This window comes from Octopus bimaculoides, chromosome 5 (genome assembly GCF_001194135.2).
Source record: "Octopus bimaculoides isolate UCB-OBI-ISO-001 chromosome 5, ASM119413v2, whole genome shotgun sequence".
Classification (NCBI taxonomy): Eukaryota; Metazoa; Mollusca; class Cephalopoda; order Octopoda; family Octopodidae; genus Octopus; species Octopus bimaculoides.
Window position 1 is genome coordinate 80,953,918 of NC_068985.1, and position 12,116 is coordinate 80,966,033.

General features: G+C 33.6%; 1 protein-coding gene across 1 annotated transcript in view; it reads left to right on the forward strand.

Annotated features, from left to right (window-relative positions):
- LOC106870492 (kinesin-like protein KIF17) overlaps positions 1-12,116 on the forward strand; it is an 805,609-nt gene that overhangs the window by 322,159 nt on the left and 471,334 nt on the right. The window contains exon 6 of the mRNA XM_052967819.1: positions 849-1,005. Within this exon, the coding sequence (XP_052823779.1) occupies positions 849-1,005 (157 nt within the window). The remainder of the gene's footprint in view (positions 1-848; positions 1,006-12,116) is intronic.

Below are 12,116 nucleotides of genomic sequence, written 5' to 3' on the forward strand. Positions count from 1 at the left end.
AAATTGATTCGCTCCCTAATTAGTTGGGCTATGACCCTCTCTGTAACTTTCATAACCTGATCTAACAGCTTGATGCCTCTGTAATTATTTGTATCTAAAGCGTCCCCTTTACCTTTGTAGCAGTTGACTATGATGCTGCTACACCAGTCATAGGGTATGACTCCTTCGTGTATCACCTGGTTCGTAATACGGGTGACTAGGCTATAGCCAACACTGCCAGATATTTTGAGCATCTCTGCAGTGATTCCTGATGGGCCGGGGGCTTTCCCGGTCTTCATACTCTTATATATATATATATATATATATATATATATATATATACTTCTGGCTCTGATGAAAGTAGCATTATTTTCCTTAGGTCGTTCAATTTTTCCCAACTGATCAATAGACCAATTGAGTAAGCTTATCAGTAATGTACTATAATGACTACTGGAAACAGCTGTAAGCCTAACTTGCTCCAACAAAGGAAAAATATGTAATGACTATTATTTGTAACTTGTTTCTTATATGTAAATATGTGATAATTTCAAAACTTTCACGAAATGTATTTGGTTATTTTTGTGGCCATACTCATCAGAGTTTTGCTTTTATTTTCATCTCTTTTCATTAAGACATGTTTAATTACGAACGATTTTTATATTGTTTGTATTGAGAGAATTTTTAAATTCATAAAGTTAAATAAATGCAAATAGTAAGAATACAGTTAAATAAGTTTGAATTATTAAATTCAATAAACTAAATAAATGTTTTATAATTTAAAACAATTGCTAAATTGATATTTGTTGACTGAATATGTTTGAAAAGATGTACAGGAAAACTGAAGATTAGTTCAATTTCTTTGAATGCAGGAATATGAAATGCACTTTTCTGAAATTCAAGCAAAATATGAGGAAGAAAGAAACAATAGAGCAAAGCTCCAGGAAGACATGACAAAACTACAAGATTTTTATGAATCAAAGCTATCATTTGTTGATGGACAAATTGCAGAACTGCCAACTGATCAAGGTAGGAATTATACACTGTATTTGGAGTTTAATCAATAGATAGAATGAGAGAGCTTATAAAACTAAAATGTAGTATAGTGTCCTGGATTGTGTATTTGTGATATCTGTTGTAATTTATTTGTTTCATCTTTGGTCAACAATTCATATTACTTAGAATTAATGATTTCAGATTTTGGCATTAGGCCACCAATTTTGGGGCAAAGTGCATAGTCGATTACGTCAACCCTAGAGTTCAACTGGTACTTATTTTATTAACTCCAAAAAGATAAAAGGCAAAGTCGACTTCGATGCAGTTTCAACCCAGAATGTAAAGAGGTACATACATATGTTCATTCATTCATTCTCTTCTGTTTTTAATTATTTAAATTCTTCTTCTGAAGAAGGAGGTGATTTCTGACAAAGATACAAAACTCCATTGTTGGAATGTAGATAATAAAAGCATGTCACATTTTAAACTTGAGAAAAGTCTTGCAGAGTTTTACTGTTCTACTTACAGACTGTATTTGTAATGTGTGAGTTAGTTGGTTGATTTTTTTCTGAAAACTCTAGTTTATCCAGGTTGTCCTTTAAACCAAGGACACCAGATTGTCATGAAACCTAGTGCACCAATTATTATTGGTATAAATGTGAACTTATAATCTGAATATAGTAACTAGAGGTTCCAATGAGATATTTCTTTCCTGTCTGTATCTCTCCTGTTCCCTGTTGCAATTGCTGCTCCCTGCTATTTCTCTTACTCCCTTAGGGCAAAGTCTGCCATCTTCGTCCATTTCTGGCTGTTGCCTCCACACTTGTTCCCCACCTCTCAGACTTTCATTAGTTTATTCCATATGTTTGGCTGTTTGATGACACTCAAAAGTATGCACAGCTAAGCTATGAATTTCTCTTGTTTTTTAATTGCCTTATTCATTCAAACTCATCTTTTCCCTAAAATAATTCTTTCTTGTTTATTCTACCGCTAAGATGACCAACTTTGTTCTTTGGTTACATGTATGTGCATATTTCGTACTTTTCTCTAAAATAATTATTACTTGTCTGCTCCTTAAACTGACTCTCTCATGTCCGTGGTTGCAACCACACTTTCCCACCCCCACCACCAACATCAGAAATCTCGTTTTCTTACTGGATACCTATTGCCCTTTCCTTCTCTCCTCTTATATTGGTAATATCACCACCCTTCCTTTTCTCTATCCTTCATCTCTGTACTAACTAAACCAGATAGCAACCCATTTACCCTCTCTCTCCATTTTTCTTACATTTATATCTGCAGCATCAGTAATGCTTACACCCACCATGCCCATAATGCTTATATTTGCAATGTCTCAAACTCTTTCATATACAATGCTTCCTTACTACCACCCACCAGTAGAGGCAACAGCCTCAACAATTCTAACATGTTTGAATGACAGTAAGTTAAAAGCAAGAACAACTATTATGACTTCTGTTACCAAACGATCACGAGAATCTTCATTTCAGGTGTTGAATAACATCTCTCCTTCCTGTGTTACTTCCCATATCTCTTTCCCAGTTTTCAGAGTTGGCACTGTAAATGTAGGCACATTGAAAGGTAGGTCTAGCAAGATTGTAGAGATGCTTGAATGGAGATGTATTGATGTATGTTGTGTACAAGAGGTAAGGCGGAGAAGAGGATCAGCTAGAGTCCTCACAGGCAAAGCACATAGGTATAAACTCTTCTAGGAAGGTAATAGTGATGGAATAGGAGGTGTGGGCATACTTCTTGCAGAGAAATGGGTGGATAAGGTCATAGAGGTAGTGAGGGTGTGTGATAGAGTACTTAAACTCAGGATAGTCTTGCAGAATGGTATAGCTACAATTATCTCTGCCTACGCCCCACAAGTGGGACTACCAAATGAATGGAAGGATCACTTTTATGATATTCTTTTGCAGGATACCTCAAAGACGAGTGACAATGATCTCATCCTTGTGACTGGAGATTTTAATGGGCATGTCAGACAGCAACCTGGTATCTTCCATGGTGTAGATGGGGGCCATGGAGTTGGTACCAGAAATGAAGAGGGATCATGGCTCCTGGAGTTCAGCGATGCAAATAACCTATTGATCTGCAACACCAACTTAAGGAAGCCAACTAGCCACCTGATAATCTATCAATCAGGTGACTCTGCTAGCCAGATTGATTTTATTCTCACCAGACAGAGGGATGCCTGATTGCTCTTAAATACAAAGACTCTCCCTGGTGAAGAATGTACCCTCCAGCATAGACTAGTTATTAGTCTTGAAGCCAGAAGGATGCCAAAAAGCAGACCAATCTGGAAAAGAATGACTTGGAAGCTTAAGAACCCTTCACATGGTCAGAGATTTAGGGATATCCTTACCGAGAAATTTGATGATAGGGAGGACGCACTACAGTCCTGTAACATAGAAGGCAGCTGGGAATTCCTATGAGACAGCTTGCTGAGTGCTACTGACCAAATCTTTGGGTGGTGCAAAGTCCCTTCCAGACATAGGGTAACATGGTGGTGGAACAATACTGTAGACAGGGCCATTAGAGCAAAGTAACAGGCCTGGAATGCCCAGAAGAGTGGAGGTAGCAGGAGAATGTATCAGATAGCAAAAAGGGAAGCTAGGAGACAGGTATATATAGCTAAAGGAGTAGCAGAAAAGAAAAACTTTGCCAATGTTCAGTGACATGAGGACTAAAAAACTGAAGTATTTCAGATTGCAAGACAGTATGTGAGAGAAAACCGTGATGTCATAGGAGAGAAATGTGTCTGCATGGATGATGGCACCCTTGCATTTAATGATTCTGCAAAGAAAGAGGCTTGGAGAAGCCATTATGAAAGATTACTGAATGTGGAGAAGGAATGGGAGGAGGAGAGTCTACCAAAGGTTGACCCAATTGAGGGACCAGTTACCCAAATCGACAGTACCCTAGTAGATAAAGCAATTAAGGATATGAAGACAGAGAAAGTACTTGGTTCATCAGGAATCACCCCCTGAGATGCTTAAAATATCGGGCAGTGTGAGTTATGGTCTAGTCACCTGCATTGTATATCAGGTAGTTCATGAAGGAGTCATATCCAATGACTGGTGTAGCAGCACCATAGTCAACTGCTACAGGGGTAAAGGTGATGCTTTATATAGAAATAACTACAGAGGTATCAAATTATTGGATCAGGTGATGAAGGAGAAGATATAACCCAGGCTATTAAAGATTTAATAGAATAACTATTTTTTGTGAAGTTATGAAGTGTTAGCCAAATGTCTAAGGGTCGAATAATATTTATGTCTACAGGAGAAAATAACATCTGAAAACCTATTTAACGTTGAAGAATTACACTTACAGAATAGTTAATGACTCTTTAATACAGAATTTACATTTACGTAGTATATATGAATTATAAGGGGAGTGGAGGCTTCCATAACCATTGATCAGGATAGTTTGTACTGTATATTTTGAGCTTTGAGATTATGAATATGTGTAGCTAGTGAAGTAGAAAATTTGCTTTTTGGGTTTATAAAAGAATTGATATGTGCACGATATCTATGCATAAAGTCTACTTGTGTTTGCGGGGTGTCATCACAGTGCATTTATATATCACATTTTTATGTAAACAAAATCCCTTGAGTGGGCATAAATTGGATGTGTGACAGCTACAGGAATTTTTGTTTGCTTGATAGTCAAAGCACCATCCTAGTGAGGTTAAGTTAGGTTGATTTGTTGTCAGTAAGGGAGGGTCTAAGTTGGAATTTATAACAGAATTGGGATGAATGGTTATGTTGGGACTGGTATACATTATTTGGTAATCAGAGTTGCCGGATACTGTCATCAATTTAGAATTACTTAACCTAGGAGAGTTATTAATAGCTGTGGTACTATTATTGTCTGGATCTGATTGGGGTGCTATATTGGGATTCATATGTTCAATGAACTGGCCTCAGAGTTTGCGACTATTGAGAGCAGCTATGATAGATTCAAGGTTAGGTGTGATGGAGTATGAAATTTTTATTGAAGATTTATTGAAAATTGAGTAATACTTATTCTGTGGTGGAAAGTTTGATTTAAGATTTTTAAAAATAATTTTTGTAAAGATCTAACCTGGAGGGAAAAGGGTGGTGTGAACCATATAATTTATTTTTTAAAATCTTAAAATCAAACTTTCCACCACATTTTAATAAATCCAATAAAAATCATACCTAGCCTTGGATCTATCATAACTGCTCTCTTTCTATTTGGTATAGTTTAAGGAGAGACTGGTTTTTGTCAAGATGATTTGTCCTATACAGTGGATGAACACAGATTTCATTGGAGCCTATATTATTACAATAATTTATACTTTTCAATAAATATTTGGGAAACCTTAAATTAGTTTGTAAATTTTAGACATTAGCTGATGCATTCTAAATGGCACACATGCAAGATTTTAATATTATGTAAAAATATATGTATGTAACAATAGGTTGGAATGAAATGGTAGTTAACATTAATAAAGAAATGAATGGATGTGAGTGTCAGCTCTCATAATGTATCAGGCTCTATTAAATATTATCTGATATTGAATAGAACCTGATACAAATGCATGTTCTCTTGTCTGTTCATCATGTCAGAATTATCAGTATAACATTGGGGTAAGAGCTAAGGTCAGTGAACTGAAGATGAGTTGATATTCAGATTTTCATAAGGCATTTATTGTTACTAAGATAATACAAGATCTAGCCATCCAGTAGAGCAAAAGGGAAAAATACAAAAGAAAAGTTTTGTTCGTAGTGGTTACCTATGTGTGTTTACAGAAAAAAAAACAAGAATATTTCTGCAGAAGTGGTGAATGTACAAATGCTAAACATTTTAACCAGTGTTAGTATAGATCAGGAATAGACAAGTTTTGTTGAGAAGCAAGCTACATGAGACATGGCTCATTATCAAGTGAGTTGCACTACTAAAAATATTGAAGGTAATTTTTCATTTGTGTGCCATTCAGAAAGTTTAGCCATGATAATCTTTTGATAGGTCATCATTTTTCAAGTTGTAAGTGTGATGACCCTGCTGAATACAAAAATTTCACCTGATGAGAGTCAGAAGCTATGTGGTGTGAGCTACAAAGCTCATATCATTTAGTTCCTGACTCTCATTACCTTCATCCTTAAAATGATTTTCTTCTATAAGCTCCATAACAAATCTGATTGGAGAGTGGACAGAGGTGTGACAATGTCATTATTTGATTAGTAAAAATCTGGCTATTATTTACATAAAATTTTGCTGGTTAGATTTTTGATGATGTCATTGCATATTCAGCAAAATTCCAACATTTTTTATAAAAAATTTCTTGATCTGAAACAAGTCCTGGGTTCAAAACAAAGTTTATATCTGACACACACATGCATGCATGCTTGCATGTATGCAGGCATGCATGCACACATGCATATATACACACACACACACACACACACACACACACACACACACACACACACACACACACTGCTTTATGCCATACTTGCATGTGTGAAATGGTTTTTCTTGACTGATTTTGCAGATGTGTATAATACTTACCTCTAACCTCTGAACTATGGAGTTGGAATGAAATCTACTTTTGTCAGTCAGCAATACATGCCTGTAAGGAGATTTGATAACATATGTATCACATGATCTGTAGCCATTGTATATAAACTAGTTTTGGTTTAGATTGTTATATCATTGAAATGCAACTGTCCCTTATATGTCATCTTTGGGGATAATGAGAGACTTAATGATATTCTCAACAGCATGTTTTCATAAAACTGTTAAGACATTAAGAGATCCTAGAGGATTCATCCACTTGATCGTATAAATTTTATGAAGGTCTCAAACACAGTAAATTGTATGTAAATCTGTTGACAAATTAATATAGGGCCTAAGTAACGGTAGCTGCAGTGAGTGTTTGAGGTCTCTGTGTCTCTTCTTAACAGAAAAGCACTACTGCATTCCTTATCTTATGTAAGTGGGTGCAATAGAATCCTATAACATCTCTTCAAACATATTGATGACTTGAACTTAATGGCATTAATAATTATAAAGTTCTACATGATTAAGATTGTTTCTGTGTGTTTACATCTAAAAACATATTTCAGTTGATCAGGTCTTTGCCTTCAATTATCTGATACATTCATATGGAGAGTTTCTTAATCCTTTAGCATTCAAATTACTCTGTCAAATATATTGCCTATTTATTCACATTGTTTTGAATTAATTATGCATTAGTCTCTCAGCTTTAAGATTTCAATGATGTGAATGGTTATTTTTAGAATGGTATTGTAGGGTAGGTGTGAGAGGTTAGATCTAGGCAGTTTGATCATTGAACATAGAGAATATTTGGGTCTGATATGGCCAGTTTGAATGCTAGAGGATTAAACTGGATTAGCATGTTTTGTTAGATTGTAGTTTAGGTTTAGAATTTTTAGAAATTTATACAATTTATGCTATAACGATTTATGGAAAAATCATTGGAGTGGAAGAAACAATAAGATGCATAGATTGAATTCTTTATAGTATTTACTTGTCAACTATGCCTTTCATTTCTCCAGGTTCAACAGAATAGGTACTAAAGCATGTAGCAGGTAATTGGTTCAGCCTGCTTTACATCCATGGTTAGATGCTAATGTAAAAAAATATTTTTAATATTTGGTGCTTTATTACAATTTAATGTAAGCAAATATTTAAATAATATATTGGTTTCAAATTTTGGCACAAGGCCAGCAAGTCAGCAGGGGGTAAGCCGATTACATTGACCCCCAGTATTCAACTGGTACTTATCAACTCTGAGAAGATGAAAAACAAAGTTGACCTTGGCAGAATTTGAACTCAGAACATAAGGACAGATGAAATGCCACTAAGTATTTTGCCCGGTGTACTAATGATTCAACCAGCTCACCACCTTAGGTTAATTAAATACATGCATATTTAGACTATGTGTATAGGTAGCTAAAATGTTAAACTGCTATTTTCATTTCACTAATTCTTATAAATTATCTTAATGATTAGACTTATTGATAGACTTGGTAGATTAGTGATTGCTGCTTCAGTATAATTTAATGGGTTTGGTATGGGATGTTGTAGAGACAAGAGTTGTTGGTTTGGTCTGCCCTAATAAAGCAGATCTGTGTTTAAAAGATTTCTAATTGAGGCCAGCAGTTTGTTTTTCTTTTTCCCAGTCATATCTATATTATAAAGATTGTAAGCTGTGATTTCAGATTTGGTTGCTATTTTTAGCAGATTGAGTGACCATGTAGAGGCTTCACACAAGATCCTTTATACCTACTTTGGTAAAATGGCAAAAGTCTGTAGACAAATTAGCCTGTGTGACAATAATGCTTTCATCATATCATTACTATAAAATTAATTCCTTTCAACAAAGAAGTGAAACTGGGCTGAATATTTTGTAATTCAATGGCAAAATCATTAGAACATCAGACAAAAATGCCTTTACAATGTTTACTCTGATTGTTTATGTTCTGAATTCAAATCTATTGATAAGTCAAATCATTAAGATAATTTATAAGAATGAGTGAAATGAAAATAGTTGTTTACCACTTTAGCTACCCATACATTTGGTCTAAATATGCATGTATTTAATTAACCTTTAGTTTGTTTCTCCTTATAACATTTTACAAGAATGCTGTGACTGAAAAGAGTCTAAATAGTTTTCTCACAGTTTCTTCTCCAAATAACAGTAAATAACTATACTTGATGATAACCTCAAAGTTTGAAAAGGATACAATCTTGTTTCTCTATTACAGAAAACTTAATACTGTTTGACCTAGATGATAACAGTAATTTCATTAGTGTAGTGAAAGCTTAGAGCCTTAGATAACCCAAAACATTTAAAGGTTTCAGAGTAACATATTATCATAAACTATTCAAGTTTCATCTTTTGTAAAGTGACTGCTGTAGCAAATCATCTTTTATTTCATTAAAACCATAATGCGAATGAGAACATTTAGTACTAATGAGGTTTATTATCTATATTAATTATGATTCTTTTCTGCTGCAACTAATCAATGTTATAGAAATTGACAACTATTTTGACAAACTGGCTTGTTTTGTGGTGTGAATAATGCACATTCCTGGGGGTCAATTTCTTGAAAATGTCATGCATGATGCTTTCATATCCCAGCTTCCTCTCTTTGACAATATACTTAACTTTTAATAGTGATTTTGAATGTTTTACACCTAATCTAATGTTGTCTTCTTTTGTGACAAGAAGCAGCCAAGTAAAAAGACAAAAAAAGAAAAAAAAAACATAAAAAAACAAAATGAAAAATAAATTCTTCTGTAGGCATGGAAGTGATAAAACTGCCAACTGCCACACACAGCTAATTTGTATACTCTTTGATAATTATCACATTCAATATGCTTCTCTCATTATTTCTGATTCTCTCTCTTTCTCTCTCTCTCTCTTTTTTTTTCTTTTTGTATCAAATATCATTTTGTCTCTTTGTCTTCTACCCATTCTATTATTGTGAACAACAATATTTTTTTTTATCACAGGCCAGCTTGTTCATGTCACCACAATATCAGCTACTGTATATTTAAACACATTCACTAGTCTTTAAAATTAAAAAAAAATGTCAAAGTTGACTAAAAGTTCCTCTTTGAAGCACTTCACACAACATGCCTTGGTATTTTATTATCAAATATTCACTCAAAGTTTTAATTGTTCTTTTCTATTCATCCAACCTGTTTAATTTGTTCAGAAATTTGATTAAATTTACTTCCTAGTTCTCTCTTTCATGCCCTTTCTCTCCTCATCCTCTCTTTATCTTCACACTCACCCTGCTCCCGTACATGCACTTAAAGAGTAAAATATGTGTAAGTGTGTGTGTGTGAGTGAGTGTGTGTTTGTATGTGTGTGTGTGTGTGTATATGTGTGTATATATATATATATATATATATATATATATATATACACACATACATGTTTTAAAAAGTTTCATTGAGTAATTTGATAGATTGAAGAAATTACAAAAATGGTCACATTTATGCATATTTCAAACGTGTGATATCAGGGAACACAGTTAGCAAATACGGATACTTCCCTCAAAGTTCTTCCAAGTCAATATAAATTTCTATTGGTTTCAGAATATTTCTCGTCATTAGTTAGTTAATGTATCATTACAAAAAAAAAAAAGGGAAAAAAAAACGGAATAAAAAAAAAAGCAGAAAAGTTTGGCAGAATGTATGTTGTGGTGACTAATGAAATTATCTCTTCTGTTATATTCTGTTTTTTTTTTTTTTGTTTTCATTTCTGCTCATATTCAAATCACATTGATCCAATTGATATTCTAAAGCATGTCACCACCAACACAAATGACCCATACAGACTCATCTGGTATTTAGTTTAAAAGAGGCACTTGGCAAGTCCACTAAAATACATTTCCTTTTATCTTGAGACTTTTGAAATCTTTGATTTCACAAGTTCACAACAATTCTCAATTCGAGATTTGTTGTGAACTTGGAAAATCAAAGTATTGATCTAGTTAATCTTTAGAAGATTTAATGCACAAATAACTGAAAATTAATTGAATTTAGTCATGGATAAAATCTCAACCAAAAAAATATCAGACCCCCATCCCCAGCAAACAAAAGCAAAATAAGGGGTATCAGTTGATTTTATACTCTGCTATCATCTTTGACACCGTATGTCAAAGAATGATTGAAAGCAATAAAAAATATTACTGTAGTTATTGGAAATCCCTAAAAATACCTTGGATATTTTCACAAAATGGAGATTTTTTAATGCTAATTTGAATCACTCATTACGGACAGTGCTTTTAGCCACATTTCAGAACTTGAATTTCAGCATTTCAGTGTCCAGGTAAAACATTGATTGCTTTTGAAGAGAAATAAGACAAAATTTTTCTGTAGTTTATTGACACTGACTTGCTATCTTACTGATATTTACTTGCTCAATCTTACTACAAGTCAACACTAGCAGGATTTGAACTTAAAAATGAGTAGGCTTGTTGCTCAACCAGTGTCCATGTCATCTCCTCTGTAAAATATGATTTATCACCAATACAAAATGACTCAGAGGAAAACTTTTCTTTCCCTCATTATTAATCTCAGTGGCTCTCTAGTTTCAATTTAATTAACAAAATATTAAAAAAAGGCATGTGGAAAAAAGAGAGAAGAGAGAGAGAGAGAGTGAGGGAGAGAGTGAGAAAGAGAGAGAGTGTATGTTCAGATTATAGAGTTTTCTAAATACTTTATAACAATTATATCACTAATTACATTTATTAACAATAGTAATAATAATGGTTTCAAATTTTGGCACAGGGCCAGCAACTTCGAGGGTTGGGTAAGTTGATTGCATCAACTCCAGTACACCGCTGGTACTTATTCCATTGACCCTAAAAAGCATGAAAGGTAAAGTCAACCTCAGTGGAATTTGAACTCAGATCATAAAGATAGACAAAATGCCACTAAGCATTTTGCCTGGCACACTAACAAAGCATGTGCAAGCACGCACGCATGCACGCACACACACACACACACACATGTATATTTATATATATCTAATACTGGACATCTCATCTGGCTTCCAGAAACGAATACTGTACAATACCATGAAATATACTGTACCCTGTATTAAGTAAATAGACCTTGTTTTTGAAGTTGATTATTTTGCATATGGTTTGTTAATAATAGTTTTGTTCTTCATTTTTTTAAATGAATTGATGACGATTAAACATACACTGCTTTAAAATTGTATTAATTTGAACCTGTATCTGTTAAATAAAATCACAATCTTTACTTTTCTTCATTTAATTTTCATCCTATAAACATCATACAGTATACATGATATGGTATGATATATTCTAAGAATTTTAAGTTATTTAATAAATATCAAACAGATTCTGCTTTAGAAGTGTATTAATTTGAATCTGTTAAATAAAGTTTATCTCTATTTTTCATTGTTTATTTTATATTTTTAAGTATATATTTAGGCTGTCTCCAGGGAACTGAAAATCCAGAAATTCAGAACATTTCTGATTCCAAACTTGCTGGACAACTGGTCTGGTACTGTATTTATATATGTATAAATATGTATATATATATATATATATATATATATATATATATATATATATATATAT